This window comes from Stigmatopora argus, chromosome 19, assembly GCF_051989625.1.
Source record: "Stigmatopora argus isolate UIUO_Sarg chromosome 19, RoL_Sarg_1.0, whole genome shotgun sequence".
Classification (NCBI taxonomy): domain Eukaryota; kingdom Metazoa; phylum Chordata; class Actinopteri; order Syngnathiformes; family Syngnathidae; genus Stigmatopora; species Stigmatopora argus.
The window spans coordinates 8184747-8204183 of NC_135405.1; the positions used below are offsets into that span (position 1 = coordinate 8184747).

Genomic DNA, 19437 nt, shown 5'->3' on the forward strand with positions numbered 1-19437 from the left:
AAATAAACAACAACAACAATGTATTATCAAAATTCCTTACTGTTACATTGCATATATATAACAGGTATGCAAACACCCACAAGAGGGCAATATTCCCTCACTGCTAATAGCGGTCTATTTGAATTCAATTCATGATTGTGCTTGTGTGATAGAAGCAGCTTAGTGAGGAGAATCTTTAAGGAAGTCTCTATCAGATACATTTCAGCCAGGTTCCCTTCACATCCAGTCTTGTCACATGATAACGTGATAATTTGCTGGAACTCCAGACCTCTGACCCTTGCCTTTTTTTTGACTTGACACAAACATCCCCTGGTCATCTGCTCTCACTGGATGTTTATCTTTTCCCTGCTGGAAATGTGTATTTGTCTTTGTGTGTCAGTGTGTTTTTAAAGGCCATATTGTGCAACAGAATGTGTGTTGTTATGTGTTACACTGTGTAAGGTTGTATGAGGATATTCAGGGGTATAGTTGTACAATGTGGGTGGGTGACCCACCAGATACACAGTGTTCTTCTCACAGCTGTGTAGCAAAGCAGCATATGTGGATACATTCCATGTGGATATTTCATGTAGCACTTACTCTTCTCACCACATGCTCTTTCCACTTCATTATAACCAGCCTTTTAAAATAGAAAATCACCCTGGACAGTGTAAATTTTGAAACGCAAAGCCTAAATTGATCACACAGGTAAAAAATAAAATGAAATAAAATAAACGTCTCACTTGGTGAGACTCAACATTTAGTTTCAGAAGCTTAAAATATTTGAACTCTTCCCCACAACACGTGAAAGCAACAACGAGAGCTAAAATTGTAAACTTGTTTAGTAGCTTTTTCAGAGAGCGACGTAAAGGTGCTTTGACCCTGACTGTGCCCGGACTTTTAAATAATGTAGCTCCAAGAGCAAAAGCGAAAGGTATGCTTAAAGAATTCATCTGCTGACAGTTATAGTCACATCTTCCCCCTGAAACTATGTCTAGTCACTTGTAAATCTGCCATGAATTATTCAGTCGACTTGTCACGATCCTCAGCATGCTCTATTGAAAGCTCCCGTCAGCTTCAGATTCACAGACATGCTGGATGTTTTGGTTCTGCTGTTTGCTTCGATTCTCGTCACCGAATCATTGAAACACTTTCTGACACATGCTGCTTGAGATTCAAACAGGGCAGATGTTGCAACTTTCCTGTTACCCTAGAGCTGGGTTATCAAACTTACAGCTCGTGGGCCAGAAGCGGCACACATGGGGGTCCAATTCGGCCTAAAATTACAAAACAAAGGGACAATTGCACTTTTTGGGGGTGAAAGTTCCCAGTCTAATTGGCCAAGTAGTCAAGTAAAAGTGTACTACTTTACATGTCAATTCCAAATTGTTTCTCCTTCACTTTATTAAAAATATGATGTAATTATGGATGGACAGAGAAATTTGTATTATAACCGATTCACCGACATCTGTAAGTCGCACATACCTATATTAATAAAATCATAAAGTTATTTTTTAGCCTATTGGGCCCCAAATATGCTGTTACGGCCCATTTGACCAAATAGATTTAGTTTGACACCGCTGCACTGTGTTTTGGATTCAGAATTGCTACCTGTTATGGGAATAAGTCATGTTTTATTGCTTGAAAGAATAACATCAAATATTTACTGGTGGATTTTTATGGTTGTTTATTTTATAGTTACATTCCACTGAGTTTTTGAAAAACAACTTTCCATTTGTAGGTAAAAATGTCACAATCAATACCATTTGTTTTTTTAGTGCAGTTTTCTTGAATATGTGATTGCTCACATTCAATACTGCAGTATAGTTTACAAGGAAATGTAATGTAAACATTTGGAAAGTGATCCCAAGAGATTGTCTCTCCTGCAAAAATCATATCAAAAGTCTTATATATTGTCAGACACAATGCAGGGATATTTTTTCCTTAATATTTATTGTTCACATATCTATTGCACTGTTTTTTTTTCCATTTTATTCACATATACCTGATCCTTTTATTTGACAGCGTTGTTGGAAAATAAGTAGACATATTTCACCAAATTTTTGTTATTTTTTGTTAAGCTTTTTTTGTTCGGCTGCTTAGATAACTCACAACTTTTCCCGTGGAGCCTGCATGTCGAATGTCAATTAGAAATCCGGTTTTAATTGCTGCATTTAAGAATAATAAATCCCCAGTGACATCACAGATAAAGCAATTAATTCACAAATGAATCCATTTCCTGGATCATTAATTTTGGGGGATGGCTAAGGGTCAGAGATTCAAATGGAGATCAGTTATTAATCTGCCACTTCTTTTTATTCAGATTGGAAGCACAGGTGTAGCGGGCCCATTGGAGTGCCAATAAACGAGGCTAATAACTATAATTACTAATTGGAATTGGATGCATGCAAAAAAGAATTATCAACTGACAACAGCAGCTGCGGCGAAACCATACAGGCAGCGCAAATGCGAGACTTTAATTGAATGTCAGATGGATGCTGCGAGCAATGGCGGCGCTACAATAATGAGATGTGAGAAGCTCAAGGGCACGCCTCCCAGGATGCTTTGCTCCTTTGAAGTAGGCGGAGTTAGGACTCATGGACGGATGGAGCGAGGAACTTTGATGGTTCCTGTCTCAGTGGCTTTGCCTTAAGGATGTCCTCGTATTATGTCATTATATAATGTCCGCTCCAGACATATTCCAGTCACCCTCATATACCTCAGGCTTTGATGATGATTGGAAAAAGCAGTATAGCGTGGACTGTAGGTTTAAATAAAGCAATCTTCTTAGTTTTTCTACATGGAATACAGAAAAGTACAAAAAATAGGAGTGAGGTTTCAGTATTCTTTTCTATGTTTGTTATTTTCCACTGTAAAGACCTCCTAAATTCTGTTGTACAATGGTACAAAAACTATAATGGTAATTAAAAACTGTTTTGATAGACGATTCATTTTGAGACTTTTTAATTACTTTTAGTCTATTATTAGCAAATGTTTGAAGGACTTTTGAGTTTGACACCTGTGTCCTACCACTCTCCACAACACATAAAATTGAGACCAATAGGTTCAATGTTGTAAAGTCTGTGTGTATCTGCCCATTCCAATTTTGCAGAATGTGACGTATTTCAATAATCTGCCTCTCGGAATCATTCAATTTCTTCATAGCTGGAGTTTTGTGGTCACCTCTCTCATCAATAACACTTGGGTGCTCACTCTGTTGGGAAAACCACCTCTAGAACGAACCTTTCTTGTCCCAGACGTCTCATTTAATGATGAATAAAACCGCCTTGAACTGATTTACACATACTAAATTAAGAAGATCTTTGTGTCCTTGCCCCAATCCAATCACTGGGGTCTTCAGACAGTTCATCATGGTGACATCATTTTGGCTCTGATATGCTATGTCAGAAATATGATAGATGACAGGCACCAAGACATCAGCACGACATGATGGCAAACCTCTTCCATTCGTTTTCGTGTTACTTGTGCTCAAGATGCTTTAAATATGCTTTTTTTTATTCTCATGCAAAATCTAGTATCCTTAATTTAATCTTAATTAACGTTCTGTTGTGAACACCAACAGGTTCTAAAGAATATCTAAGTGCTGAGACTTTGCCAAAATCGCAGTACATAATAAGGGTTATTCCCGATTCTCAAACAGCCTGTAGTCAGAACCTTCCACTGGAAAATTCAGTTTCTGATGGTTCAGTGACTGCGGAAAAGTACTTTGGTTCATGAAAGTCAACTGGTGATTATGCAGTGGAGGATAGAGAGGGACTGCTGGCCTGCAGCTTATGTCCTGCAGGTGGGCATGATATGCACATTCAGCTCCTGTTTTTTTGTAGTTTCTCTGGATGTAACCTGGAAGAAACAGATGTTTTTGAAGCAATTGTACTGATATATATTGATTGGTGATTACATTATGGCTGTTTCTCTACCTTACATACATTCAAAGCTTTTTGGGGGGGGTGATTTATATAGATCAAGATTAAAGTAAGAGTATATTGAAGTAATTTCCTTCCTTCAACCTTTGTTTGCCGCAGAGGTGCTTTTAAAACGGATTTACTGATCAAAGTGTCATGGATTAATCAATGTATTGATTGGGTGGGTGCCTGTAGAAGTCCAGGATTTGATTGGAGGATTTAGGCAGGCTCAGTCACAGTTGACTTGACTGACCTGGTTGCTGAAGCAAGAGCTATTTCTGGCATGTCTCGTAGTGTGGATTTAAAAATAATAATACAAATACCACAATATAAACAGCAATTCCCATATTTTTGCCTGACCAATATACAACATGTTGAAAATTAGTTCAATACAGACTATAAGGCTTCTCCAACTGACACAACATTACTATCACATGATAAACTTTATTTATGTTATCCTATTCTAAATCTGCATTACATACAAAGGGGGCGACACTAAAATGATGAAACCACACATTTCACTTTCTGGTCACATGTGCCATTGAGGGTGGGGTCATCGGGAGTCTTTGGAGGCGGGAGGGGGGGAAAATGAGCGGTGCTGAACGGACAGCTCCCGCCTCATAAAGTACACACGCAGCTCCCTCCCGCACAAGACCAGCATAGCCATGAACCAGCCCAGCTCCCCGGCGTCCAGACCCGTGCTCGTTCTTTGCCCGTCCCCCTGACACGCTGCAGCAGCTATGAAGAGGCAAAACGTGAGGACCTTGGCCCTCATCGTCTGCACCCTCACCTACCTATTTGTGGGTGCGGCGATTTTTGACGCGCTGGAGTCGAAGGAGGAGACGAGCCAGAGGCTAGAGCTGTTCCTACGCCGGAGCGAGTTGCTCCGCACCTTCAACTTGTCCACCAGGGACTTTGAGAAACTGGAGAGAGTGATCCTGCAGCTCAAGCCGCATAAAGCCGGCGTGCAGTGGGAATTCGCCGGCTCCTTTTATTTCGCCATCACTGTGATCACCACTATAGGTGAGTCCAGGGGGAAACTTGTTGAGGGAGAAAAGTATATGATTATGATAATTCCTCAATATGAGAGCTTTAAGCTTGAAAACTATGAGGATGGTTATTATGCACTACAGGTGTCCTCTTGCAGTACATCATGTGACCATGGCCACAGTGATTCGATGCTTGAGAGCAGAAAAGAATAGGGTAAATACAATATTGTAAATAGAAAAACAACATGTAATTTGATATAAATGTAACATTAAAATGGAAAAATGAATACATGAATATATCATTTCTTCCAGTTAGTGTTTTTGAAGCATGGCTCTATAAAATTATTTTTTTCTTTCACTTGTTAGTCATACATACCTGTCAACCTCTGCCGATAACTGCCCTTATAAATGATTATGATTCTCCTTACAAACCCCCCAAAAACCTTACAAACACACGATGTTTGTAAGGTTTTTTGGGGGTTTCTTGGTCGTGTCGTCGAATGTTTTTACACACAAATGCGGGGATTCAGGCGCAAAAAAACACTGCTAGAGTTTGCATATTTAGTGGGGACAGTTATGCATTTTTAATGGTAATTACTTACATAAGCATTATAGTTATTCACTCAGCACTGCTGATTATTGCAGCAAGTGGTTGAGTGCCGGGAGACTATAATTTTTCCACGTCAGTTATTTGTGATGGCTTTGATGGATATCAGATATTAAACTGGCTACAGGCTCTCTGGTGCTTACAAGAAAGATTCTCAGAAGTGGTAATTGTGATTGTTGAGAAAAAATACACAGGCTGTCCAAGTTTAGCTGCAATAATAAAGTATTTAAAAAAAGATTATCTACCCTTGGACTGACACACCAGACCTTGAAAAAGCAATGTTTTGCTTTTTAACTGCACAGTTAATGAATAGATAACATCAGCGTTATTGAGTGACTTGTCTTGGGGATCCAATTAAAGATACTAAATGACTGACAGTCTTTTTCTTTGACCTTTAATGCAGTACAAAAAGCAGACGTCTTCAAATGACCAGTGGAATAATGTTTATTTTGATTTATTGGTGTGCTTATCATTTATTTGGAAGCTTTGGAAAGCAGCTGGAACCACATTAGGAAAATAAAAAGCTGAGTGAACTTCAACTTAATTGCCAAAATTCTGCAATTGTTTCAAGAAATATATTGTAGCATGTATTAAAAATATATTTATCTAAAAATATTTTTTGTGACTTTGGAATGGAACTCTTTCCAGCAACAAAAATGCAGCATGAGTTGAGATTGTTGGTCAATAGGGAAAGTTTCTATGGTGATAGCTTAGGAACCTGTTGGCAAATGAAGTGGGAAAAGGAAGCACCGTGAGATTTATTGGGCGGAATAGCAATTAGCTCATGTGTAAAACCATTTCCATTGAAGCAAGTAACAGCTTCCGAGCAAGGAGAGCAAACTAAACAGGCAGCTGCACAGATAAGCCATTAAAGCCTTATACCAACAGCTTTTCACAAATATGCTTTTCACTGTGTAAAAGGATCAGTTTCTTATTGTCCCCCTGGTTCGTCTGATTTTTTAGTATTATGAATTAACCTGATATGGCCAAATGTATCATATTTGCTACAGAAACTTTGAGCAATGTGATCCTATTGAGGGTGAGCAGCTCAGAAAATGAATGAATGAGTTAAACTTTTTTTCCTGATGAAAACTGACATGTTATATTCATTCATTATTCGTACTGCTTATCTTCACAAGCGTTGCAGGGGTGCTGGAGCCTATCCCAGCTAAGACTACAAAAGTAAAAATGAATCTTCAGTTAGTACCAATAAAATAGTTCGTGAAGGAACCTGAAAAAACAACACAAAACATTTGTACTTTTAACCACTGCTTATATATAATTGCTATAAATGCTTTGATAATACAAACAGCAGGCAAACAAAATGTTTTATTTTATTAAATAAAGTACACATTTTATTTCAATACTTTTGGAGAATAAAAGTGCACATGTCCATTGGTTTATGAGATTCACATGGCATTGATTTGTGTTTGCGCAGATGATTTTTATTTATTTATGAACAATAGTGGCATAAAATAGCAGATTAAATTTGATTTATTAGGATATATTTGTTGTCATGTAGCATTTAAAAATATCAAATAAAATGACTCTATTTTACAACAGAGTACAATGAAACATTTTCAGTACAGAACATCTAAAGCTTTTTTTAGACTCAAAACTCTTTATTTTCCCCCTAAAATCCATTTCTGAGTTATTTTGTAGCAGCCCATAGTACTTTGTAAATCAACTCCAATGAAGTTCATAAATCTGATGCATTTCACTATAGTTGATTTCAACTTGTGGTCCTGCTTTAATGTTTCTCCAAAAACATCACTACACATGAAACTTCCACGTGCATTTTTAACCTCACTCGGAAAATGTGACGCAATGGAAATTCTTACTTGTGTTGTGAATTATAGGTGCTGTATATCAAAGGCGATAATGTTCACGGCAATGACGCTTCTTACTGACGCTGCTCTCTTCACGTGACTCACATGAGTGGCCATTGTTTACCCTGTGCATGTCTGCTTTATGCTCTGCAGCCTCAATGGAAAGTTACACGACTTGCTAAACAAAACATTTGTATTTATTAGACTGTGCAGTCTAGCCGGATCGTCGTGATTGGAGTTTAACCAAAGTAAATAGTATATGGGAGTGAGAGCTGAGTGTGTTGAACTTGTGGCTCCCTTCTGACCTTGTTCTGGGTTATAAATATACACCTCATGACGGACATGAAAAATCAGCTTTACTCTGACTAACTGGGTCTTCTTGAACTCCCTTTTTTATGTGAAAGGGAGGGTACCTCAAATCTCATGCCCTGAAATATGAGTCGTGCTGCCACACAACTAAAGGCTTTTAGCTTTAATGTCCTTAATCCCGCCTGTGGAAATGTTTAATGAATTACAAAGACAGGTCATTGTGCCCTAAGAAAATGCCAACCTTCTAGAGGCTAAAAATACACACGTCTGATGTTTGATGCAGTTCACAAATTTCTTTATTCTTAATAATATTGCTGGGGAGGGACTTTCTTCAATATGCCTCGAGAAAAATAAAAAAAACATTAGCATTCACGATTTCCCTCATCACTTTCAAGGATAAGTTCATCACTCCAGGGATGTAACATGAAGCTTGGTGGTTAAAAAGCTCTCTCTGTGTTCACACGGCTGTCTGTCTCCTCGTTCCTCCTCTCGTGGCCCGAAAAGGAAAGGTATTGGGAACGTGAGTTGTGTGTAGACACTTTGGTTATGATTCCCAGAACAATGATTGGATTGAAGCTGCAGTTGCTGGTTGCAGTAAGAGAATGTTTACAAGAGAAGTTCAAGGTTCATAGAAACACTTTTGACATGGTGGAATATTTGGAGCAAATTGAAAGGTGGACCAGAGTCATTAAACGATATAGGAAGTCTTCATGGATCTGTTTTAAACGGCCTTGAAAGTATAGCATACAAAATAGGTGCTTTAATAAAACAATAAGAAACATTGTATGTATTATTAATGCCATAAAATAAACACACCAGTCAATGCATTTAACAAAGGAGTGTGCTTTCAACTCTCATGACTAATACATTTTTCAGTGCTTCAATGGGCTAAACTATCATTAAAAATATCTATTTTATGAGCAGCAATGTGCAAATCTTTCCATTCAAAAGCGTGAAATATGGAAATTGTGATGGAATCAATATTATCATATTAACTTCCAATAAAACCAGAATTACATTCTTCTCTTTGTACACGGGCTCCTATACAATTGGTAGCTTAGGACAAATAAACCTAGTCTCTGCGTAATCTAAAAAGCAAATACACAGTCCACGACCACCATAGAGAATTCCTCCCGGGGGATCTCGCAGTATCATGAAATGGAGCTCTCACTCACATTTCTTACAGAGTAGTGGGGTAGCTTGGGGTTTTCATATCATCTGAGTGTGTTTTGATATGTCGCCCGAGGCACTGAGCTCTGTCTCCCAAGCATTTCAATGATGGGGGAACTACAGAGTGTTGAATTTATGGTTCCCTTCCAAATATAAGACCTATATATTTCCACACTTAACCATAAAAGTAGTGTTGAAGGTGAAACAGAAGGCATGTACTATTCTTTAAATTGATTTTTGTTTTATCATCTAGCCTTTTGTCAGGACCACGTTTAGTCATATCTCAAATGGGAGGTCTTGATGAGGGTTCTCGAAATTGCGATATAACGATAATGGCATTTAATGACCTCCCCCTTGCCCAGAAAAACTCTTGGCTTTCACATCTGGCTTCTTAATGGACTCCAGTTACTGTACACGGAAACTCCCACAGCCTTTTGAAACATTACTATTGTGATCAAGTGAGTGGGTTTCTAAGTGTTGATGTGGTGCAATCCGGAGAGAAACAAACTCCTAAACAGTGCTGAAGAACTGGTATAAATTGTTATTTATACAGTAATATAGTTACTCTTCCTTGCATTAAGATAAACGGCAATTTCTCTGACTCATCCGAATAGATAAGAATTGGAAAAGACTACATAACGTCTATTCTAAGTTGCCCACAGCACAGGAGTCATTTGGTCCAACAGCAACCCGCCTGCTCAAAGACGGTCTCCGAGGGGAATTTGTTTTCCAATTTGTTTTCCAATTTGTTTTCCGCATCTGTTTAATATCTCAACAAGCCAACCTGAATGAACCGGTCCACTACACAGAGGCACCCAATGATAATAACAATAACAGTCACAGGTGAGTTGTGTTTACCCTTGAGGGCCGCCTTTCTAGTGCAAGCTTATGAGAACTCGTTTAGTGGGCGGTAAAATCCAAATACTAACAGTTTGACAACCTCGGGCTAAAACAACAGACTGTGAGCTTTTCTTTCCTCCGTAACGCTAATAGCATAACCATCACAAGGAATGGATCCTCGGTTTAATGCCCACTGGCTAAAGGGGTAACGGTAATGGAGTGTTGTACATGGCATTTAAAACAAAGGGATTTTATGATAGTGAGTTAATTACTCATGCTAAAAATTAGATTAATGTTTATTTTTATATTTTGCAGAATTACACCAAAAACAACTACCCTATTTTAGGACTAAAATGATACTTCAAATTGGTGAAGGTGGAATTGTTCCACAACCTGCCTGCCAAAACTCACCATCTGGTCTGCCCAAGGCAGTGGTCGTCCCACAAAAATCTATCGGTTTAAACTAGATGTATTCATTCACTTGTTACCATTTTTCCCCCATAAGGAGTCATGTTTTCCATTTCCTTAAATATCATCTGGTTTGTCATCTGGATCAGGGGTCACCAACTCCAGTCCTCAAGGACCCCTATCCAGTCTATTTTCCATATTTCCCTCCTTTATCACACCCGAATTAAATTAATAAACCATCAGCAAGCTGTCCAGAAGCCTGCCAACGATCCAGATTATTACTATTGATTTTATTCATTCTGGATATTTAGATCAATAATTATGAACTCAGTGAGTGCTTGTGATAAAAACTCATATGGTGGGTCCAATTCTCCTTTAATGAACGCCATGTCATTTGCGCCACCGGGTTTTGATGTTTATCAGAGGGCCTCTCGGTGTCCCTATTTAATCCAGCCTTTTTCCATATTGCATTAACGCTTTGACTGAGTAAACTGATCGTTGTGTTATGTGCTGGGTTACATGTCACTTGAGGACAGCATCTGCTTCCTAAAAGCCACTGAACGAACCACTTGAAATACGGGGCAGGGTGTCAGCACTTATCGTTAGAATCAGGTGGCCGTTGCAGGTGAAGGTCACTGTAACATAGAAAAGATGATGGAGGTGAGAAACATAAATAGGAATAAAAGCGACACCAAAGCGGCAAATATATCTGCTTACTAAATTTATAAAACCCAAAAAGCTTGAAATAACAGTGTTATCTTACATTGGTAATATCAAGGAAGCAATGGTTAGGTCTAGTCTTACTCTTTAGTCATTTTTTCTTTGATTTATATATTGGTCTTAGACTTTAAATAAGGAGTCCCTATTTTTTTTCTCAGGCACAACAATGGCTGTGCGACTATTTGAAATTCCACTATGGCATTACACAGCATGCTTTCTTCCTATTTCATTTTGCTTTTTCCACTCAAGCCTGCCCACACGGGTGTACTTACAAAGCCCAAATGGGGCACTTGAAACACATCAGCCAGTTCTATAAAAGCCCAGGATTTAAATATTTGCTTTTGCCTAAATGGCCTTTAGTTTGTTGTGCTATTGTTAACAATCTTTATTTTAACATGGCATCAATACGATCAAGATAGTGTGCAATAAATAGTTGCGTATTGGAGGACATTGACAAATGAACCCCCGTTACTCATTCGTAATTTAGCAAGTTGGCAACTTTTCCATGTTTGGTGGAAACCAAAGTTAGTCCTTCCAAATACTTCCCTTGATCTTTCCTGTCCTCAATGAACCTTCACTCTCCCACGTGTTCACCCCAATCCGCGATGTTGATCCAAACGGCCGTTCAGACCAGCTGTGTTGTGACTTTTAAAACAAGTTTGCATCCAGCGTCCATCCACGCCGTAAATCACGTGATTTATTTAATTAGTCAGCGCCTCGTCGCGATCTCACACTCTACTTGGAATAGCTTGCTTACTGAGCTCATGGAAAACTTCACGCCTGCCAAGTTTTCCTCTCATATCCCCTAAAAAGGAACCTGAGGAGTACACGCGAATTGGGACCTGGTTTTATTTTTACGGGCTAAGCAAAACAGAAGCCAAATGGGTGAAATGTGAATATGAATCAATGAATATTCCTGTAAATATTGGTAAAGGAAAAGATCCTGCCATAAACTAGTCATGCAGTATTTTATTGTTTTGTTCTTTTCACTATAACTGAGTTAGAATGAACTCTTGAATGCAGCAGATTTGCCAAGTTGTTAAATCAGACTTTTTGTGTATAAAAACCACAATATTAATACGTTGAAAAATTCTTTATTGGAACCTTCCCAATAATAAGTTATACTAATTTTGTATGCTACGACTCCTAAACATTTTCTTTTTTAGAGAAAGATGCGTCAAGAGCAATAATAAAATAAATAAAAAGAGAAAACAAACTATATGAAAACTTTTGAGAGGGAACCGGATCATGTTTTCTCGCCCAGCATAAGTGCTGCTGATCAGGTTCTGTGCTGAAAGCACGTTAAGCCTTTCCAAACTAAATAGAGTTTGTTTTTTTGTGATATAACTCACTAAAAATAAAGTCGCTGTTATTATTCTTTTTCTTAAATTCCTAGAATCCACTGTTTGGTCACATGCTCCTTTCACAGAGAACGGCAAAAAGGTCCAGGGTCAAAAGTCAGTAAAGTAATGGAGTGAGATTTAAGAGACCAATGCTGTGTTTAAGTGCCAGAGTAAACATATGACGGGGTCATTTGGAGTTTGAGGTGTCTGTGATTAAAGAGACTAAGTCTGTCTGTGGATCTAAATGTGGGGAAAATCTGCTATCATTGTCTATATTTTTTGCACTCAAGTCATTATGTGGTCACAGTTGCACTCTGAAGGGTCAGACGCTGACGTCTTTTGCTCGCCGCAGCTGGAGATGAAACCAAACCATTGAAAAAAAAAAGTTTCCCCGGAAACAGAGCGAGCCCCCACTCAAAGACAGTCTGTTCCGATGATATGAATACGAGCCGTGTTTATTTGCAGTTGTACGGAACATTCCCTGATATGTGCGGCCTTTTGAAGAGCGGCGTAAACGTAGATAAGAGTGGAGTCATATTCAGACCATCTGTATGTTCAAGAGCCAGTCATAAATACAAATGACCGCATGTCATGAATAACATTTACATTCTATAATTGTTGAAATGAGGATGAACAGAAACATTAGTAGTGATTGTTGTTGTTGTATAGTGTTATAGTTATTAATATTATTGCATTTCTTGGCTTAGGATCGCTCCAGATTGTTACCATCTGACTTCAGTTACTAATGCACTTTTTGGTATTATCTGGATTTCTAAACAGTACTTGAAATGATCCTTATGATTCAACGTTTTCAAACTCCCTGCTAAATAGGCTTTCTTTACTAGTAAACACTGCATTTTACCCAATGAGTCATTCGATATACTTTATCCTTTAATTACTCAGGTGCAATTGTACACACACAACAATATCCAGGGGGATCCAGTTTCCACTGTTGCCTACCTGTGGAAACTGGAGACATTATTAAAAACTGCTAAACCAAAGAGGATCATATTTGCTAACTTTGCTCCCCAACATATTGCAATTAATCACATTAGAAATGGTGTACACACACTTTATGGTTTGACATTTTTTCATCTGGTGTATTAATGGTCAACTATCATTGAACTAGAGCATATATTTTGCATTAAAGAAAATAAATAATAAAGCCCTTTCAAAAGTTACATGAAAAATGTTCATTCTGTATTAATATTTAGCTTTAGGTTTGTCAAATTAGTATTTTTAATGTCTTTTTTTACTGTATCATTACTCTAAGACAGTTCAATTTCTGCAACATCATTTTTAAGGAAAACCGATTGTCCTCACAGTTTCCAGGCCATATTTTATGTCGACAACAAAAAGCAGACCCATGATCCTCGATGAAAAATATAATTATATGCGCACTTGAGACAAACCACATCAATTGATTTGATGCCATTCTTTTGATGTCCTTTGAAAGCACACAATCAGAGGCGTGGAATTAATCAATTTAATGAAGAAACGGATTGCGCTGGGTGATGTTTTGTCTTGAAGTACGCATGCTAATGTGTTATAGACAATGACAAAACAAGAAAGATTAACTCAGTGTCCTTGATTATATATTAAATTAGAACTCTGAGTGAGGTATTATATGACACAGTGCTGAGTAAAACTGTGTATGTATGACTAAATATGTAAATTGGAATTTTAAAAAAATCAACAGTCAGATTTTTCACAGAAAAAGGAAAAGCTTGATGGTAGCCCACAACATCAGAAGTTTGAAATCCAACTTGACTGTTGATACGCATGCATATTCAGAAGGTGCCAAATATTGATCCAATCATCCACTTTCTTTCATTCTTCCACGAATAAAGAACTGCAATTTTAGTGACTTAAAGAGATTCGTCACATTTCAAACTGTTGACAGAAAGGCTATAGGAAGAGATGAGAAAGGCCCATTCGGACCTCTTCAATTTGACACACAGCAGTGGGACTTGTCGCCTCTAGCTCTTGCGTCTGTTGTTGAAGAGCACTGTCAATCAGGTGACACAGTGGTACTAATACCTTCTGACAGGAGAGATCCACCTTTACCACACTGTTCTTTTCACAGCGTTAGAGCCAGCATTTGAAAATATACAGATTTATAGTGTATTTTAGCTCGAGGGAGCCATCTATACATTTTTTTTTAACATGTAGTAGATACAGTACCTGTATTGCCTACAACTTCAAAACGAACTACGGCCACCCAGCTCACTCCTTAATTATGTCATCAGCCTTGAGACGATAATCACAACCAAAGAAGACAAATGCATCTTTAGAACTTAACGTTTTTCTTTTATGTGGGTGGTGTGGCTTGAAGGTTTTATCTTGTGAAATACAAATCATGGCAATTTAGAAAATTCACTGAACATAACATTGTGTTGGAGTATTGGAGGCAGTGGTCAGCAATTAAATTTGTCCCATTTCCCTTGAATCCTTTCACCAACTACAAAAGCATTATTTAATGAATTTATGAAATTATGATGCATCAGGTGCATTACTGAGTTACTATTGTTGCTTGTTACTGTATTGAAACGGATGGAAAACGTTGAGGCTTTGATAGGCATATTCTTGTTGATTTTTACTGTCATTTTTGCTCTTTTTAACGTGTGGAAATTTGTTTATATATAAACTGAAGGTTTAATGTACTGTTTCTCTCATGACTCCTCACCATTGATTGTAGATTTGATTAATTCCGCCCTAGTAACCGACTGTTTTTGTCCTTTGGTCCCACAGGATACGGCCATGCAGCCCCCAGCACAGATGGAGGGAAGGTGTTCTGCATGATGTATGCCCTGCTAGGCATACCGCTCACCTTGGTCATGTTCCAGAGTGTGGGCGAACGCATCAACACCTTTGTGAGATTTCTTCTCCATCGCCTGAAGAAGTGCCTCGGCATGAGGCGAACTGAGGTCTCCATGGTCAACATGGTGACGGTGGGCTTTGTCTCGTGCATCAGCACCCTTTTTGCAGGAGCATTGGCTTTTTCCTACTTCGAGGGATGGAGCATCTTTCACGCCTACTACTACTGCTTCATCACGCTCACCACCATCGGCTTCGGCGACTACGTGGCATTACAAAACGACGAAGCCCTGCAAACCAAGCCGGACTACGTGGCCTTCAGCTTCATCTATATCTTGACCGGCCTGGCTGTTATCGGAGCCTTCCTCAACTTAGTCGTCCTCCGCTTCATGACCATGAACGCCGAGGACGAGAAAAGGGACGCGGAGCAGAGGGCTCTGCTCGCCCATAACGGCCAGGCTGGCAGACGTGCGCATTGCGCCATGGACCAGGCGTCCCCTTCCTCCACGGCGTCAGGGTATGGTGGCGGAAGCCCCATCGTGGGAGGAGGAGCGGCAAGCAGGGGACTGCGAAATGTTTACGCTGAGGTCCTTCATTTCCAGTCCATGTGCTCTTGTCTTTGGTACAAGAGCAGGGAGAAGCTGCAATACTCCATCCCTATGATAATTCCACGTGACCTATCTAACTCTGACAGCTACATGGAGCAGGGAGAAGCATTCTTCAACCCCCTTCATTCCAATGGTTGTATGTGCAGTTTGCATCCTCACTCAGGCATCAGTTCAGTGTCCACCGGTCTACACAGCATCAGCATGTCCAGGAGATTCAATAAACGAAGGAGCTCCATCTAGACAGCCGGAGGAAGGTGCAATTTTAAGACCACGGGGTAGTGTTGAACACTCGAGACTTGGTCTTAAACCCCTAAAGTCTTGATTGTGACTTCTTTTTGGTGATTCATGGTTTTGGGAAATTGTTGGTTGTGGTCTTTAAGCACAACACTAAACGGGAGTGCAGTACCGAACTAGGTTTGGACGTTTTTTTTTTTTTTAAGTAGACCACTCATCAAGCAGGGAAACAAAAGCATGTAAAATTAGAGTCCAACTATCCACTAAAATGGACAGGCAGAAGCTTAGCCCAACATTTCTGATGTTGGTGGTTTGAATCTGTGTTTGTGAAGTTTTCATGTTCTAATTAGTTTTAGGTGGCTTTTCTCTTTTCTCAATAGGATTTTTCCTCAGGGAAAAGTGGGTCATATAAATCATTAAATTTTTGCATTGGAGGTCATTGACCCGTATCCCACTAAACCGATAAGGTTTGTGAATCTTTAATGAGTCTTTTTACACAATTTTGACAACTATGATTTAAACGTTCATTCATTTTCTGAACCGCTTATCCACACAATGGTCACGGGGATGATTTAAACATTGATTGAAAAAAATGTATTCTTTACATCCACAATTTTCAGAAATGAAGGTTTTAAAGGAAAGTTTTACACCCCTGAGGTGGGATATTGTGATTCCCTGGTATTGCTTTAATGCATACTGTAACAGGTCAAAAAGGGATAAAGAACTGAGTTATCACATATTCATATTTTTTTGATAAAATATTTTTTATGACTATTCTTCATTGTTTCCCAACACGACTGTGTTGTATATGTTTTACAAAGAATAAAATATTGAAAACGGAATATATTTGGACTTTACTGACATTTGTTTCAGTATATCCATATTAAGCAGATCTGAGTGTCTTCTCCTTTGTGTCGTGTTCAAGCCAAATGTTTTAATGAGCTTTGCCTTTTCTCCTTGAGATACTTTATGTTAAAGTTAAAAATGATTGTTCAGAATCAATCTGGAGGGATTTGGGGGGATACCAGTGATTGTTTCAACCACTGAGCCCATTTATGACTCCAATCAGACCTCGCTGTTTTATACAGATGAACAGGTTCTATGTTTATTTCTTCTTCCATATCTGACTTGTGTTTCCTTGTTGCCTGTTCATTCTTGCATGTATGCTCACGTTGTATGTACATAGTAGAAAGCATATCTAATTCACTACTGCACCTTAGATGATTGCTGTATATTTAGGACACTGGATGTCAGTGCACTTTTTTGTCATTGTATGGAAACTATTTTTTTTTTTGTCATTTGCAACATGTGTTACTGATGTTTTGATGACTGAGATTATTGACAGTACTGTACACTTCACAAATAAATGGCCTCGGAGTTTTAATCGAATGCACTTTGCTCAAATAACATACATCAGACTAATTCAGGTTTTCGTACATGTCTTTCCCTCATCTGCTCTGTGAAGTTTTTTTTCTCCTTTAGTTTTGTTTTGTTTCATTAGATAAATTGTGGAAACATTGATTTCTGACAAATCTATTTTCTACATGCAGGTACAGATTAACTGTAAAATATTGTTGAACCTAATAGAAGGACTGTAGTCAACAATGTGTGCGGCTATTGGCATAATGGGTTTCCTTTATTCTTAATAAAACATCATTTGGTTTGAAACAAAAGTGAATGTGTGCAGGTGGTTTATTCAGTTGTGTTTGTTTCAATTAATGGTCGTGACGAAAGAATGATTTACATTCACAAATGACATCAGACAGGAGTCAATACTGTTGAATACTTCTTTGGATTAGTATTGTCTGTATGATGTAGCAGCCATATAAGCATTGCATTTTCCAAAGGTTAACACTTCATAAACAACAAATTATTATAGAGAAAAGACAACGGGTATTTTTGTTATTTAACAAAAGCAAAGTCTGCATCCGGCTCATTTTTATAATCATGCAAAGGGAAAGAGCTCACTAATCAAGCTTGCATTTAAAGTACTTTTGGGTCAGTCTTGCAATGAACACTGGGCAATCACGTGACATTCTTGCCTCAATAAATGCAGTATCAGAATGAAGAGTTAGATGCAGCAGACTAGTAAATAACCAGCAGTTGATTTGATGTGTGATGGCTTTCCTCTACCTCTGCATTCCTCCATTTGCTTGTACAATAAATGACAAGAAACGTAAGGGAAAAGCCTGGCTAGTGGGACCTTTATCTATCAAAGTGGTGAATGCCATTAATGGCCGGCTCCAGTCTTTTGATCACATGGACAGAAAATGTCACCTCATGTGCTGAAAGCAGTCTCTTGAGTATCGCAGCAATGTGTTGAGTTGTTTGTTTTTCATGCGCACATTTGGGAGAATAACAAATTGTACTTCAGCTTCATGTTTCAGTATTTTCTATTACATTGCATATACATGAAAAAGAGCTTGTATCATTTTGAAAATTTCTTTACATTTCAAATTGAGGGTTGTTCTATTATTCAACTCTAAGATATTGTATGGAAGATTTTGAAATTTTACTTGGCTGTACTACTTCCCCATCTAAAATGGATTGTGCCTTCAATCGCACTGAAACATAAGCATTAGCAGCCTTCCTTCCAATTTAATCAAATTGGATATCTATTGTTGTTAATGGTAGGCAATGAGTTAATAAAACTAAAATAGACATAGTAATGAATTGATTCACTAAAAGCGTGACATCATTCTGTACAAATTGGTTCTAGTTTTTGTTAATCTGGCTATGTAACGTTAAGCCCACAATGTAACATGATGCAGTACAATGTACAGTACAGTACATCCACCATTCACCAAATTACAAACCTTTCCAAAACTGACCTGCTATACAAGCCATCTTTCTGTAATTTAGGTAAGAAAAAAAACACTTTTTTATTTTCAAGAGGTTTGGAGTATGCCTCAAAGGTTATTATTATTACCATTAAAAACATTTAAAGTAGAATCATTTGTTCAGTGTGATGCACTTGAATGTGTGCACATGGGTAAAAAATTAGAATAGAGTTAATCGCAGTGAATTAAATGGCTGATATATGTTTTTAAATCTAAGAAAAGGGCACGCAGCAAAGCAGATACTGCAGAGGTTATCATTTTATGTGATGCTGCGACATCACTGCTGTTGCATAACTGTGACCTCCAGCCGTTGACTCGGGTACCGACCCCCCCATCTCCCATACATATCCTCTGTAATTATTTCAGTGACATAGCTTCTCACAGCTATGTTGTTTTGCCAAACTGTTGCCACTTGCTCAATCCATCCATTCCATCAGCTGAAGCTGTTAGCAAAGATGCAATATCAGTTTTTGTGTACATTAATGGGCGGCTGAATGTCACCAATGTTACATTTTATGACGTCACTCAATGTAATCTTGTCATCTAATTTTTTGAAACATGCCCATCCCTGTTGTCACATTACATTTGGTTCAAAAACAAAAAAGGCAACACCCTCTTGTTGTAGTGCTGCAGGAATGATGTGTCACAGTGCTGTCCTTAAGCCCTCAAGCTTCTTTGAACAGACAAAAAAATATGTTTTACAGATCAGGCTCTAATTATGTGCATGTAAATATGAACACTTAATGGAAATCTTGTTTCAGAAATGAATATCAGTGAATTGTTCATATTTTGAAATATCATCTGTACTACTAAATCAATAT

The 19437-nt window shown here is 38.3% G+C and overlaps 1 protein-coding gene across 1 annotated transcript; it reads left to right on the plus strand.

The window, feature by feature from the left end:
• The first annotated feature begins 4518 nt into the window (after positions 1-4518).
• kcnk3a (potassium channel, subfamily K, member 3a) lies at positions 4519-17449 on the plus strand. Its single transcript, XM_077587924.1, has 2 exons — positions 4519-4925; positions 14869-17449. Exons 1-2 carry the CDS (start codon positions 4643-4645, stop codon positions 15780-15782), a joined length of 1197 nt encoding a protein of 398 aa, XP_077444050.1. The 5' UTR covers positions 4519-4642; the 3' UTR covers positions 15783-17449.
• Positions 17450-19437: the final 1988 nt, after the last annotated feature.

Coding starts and splice junctions, on each gene's coding strand:
- kcnk3a (XM_077587924.1), top strand. CDS start 4,643: ATGAAGAGGCAAAACGTGAGGACCTTGGCCCTCATCGTCTGCACCCTC. Junction 4,926..14,868: donor CACTGTGATCACCACTATAG/GTGAGTCCAGGG, acceptor TTGGTCCCACAG/GATACGGCCATGCAGCCCCC.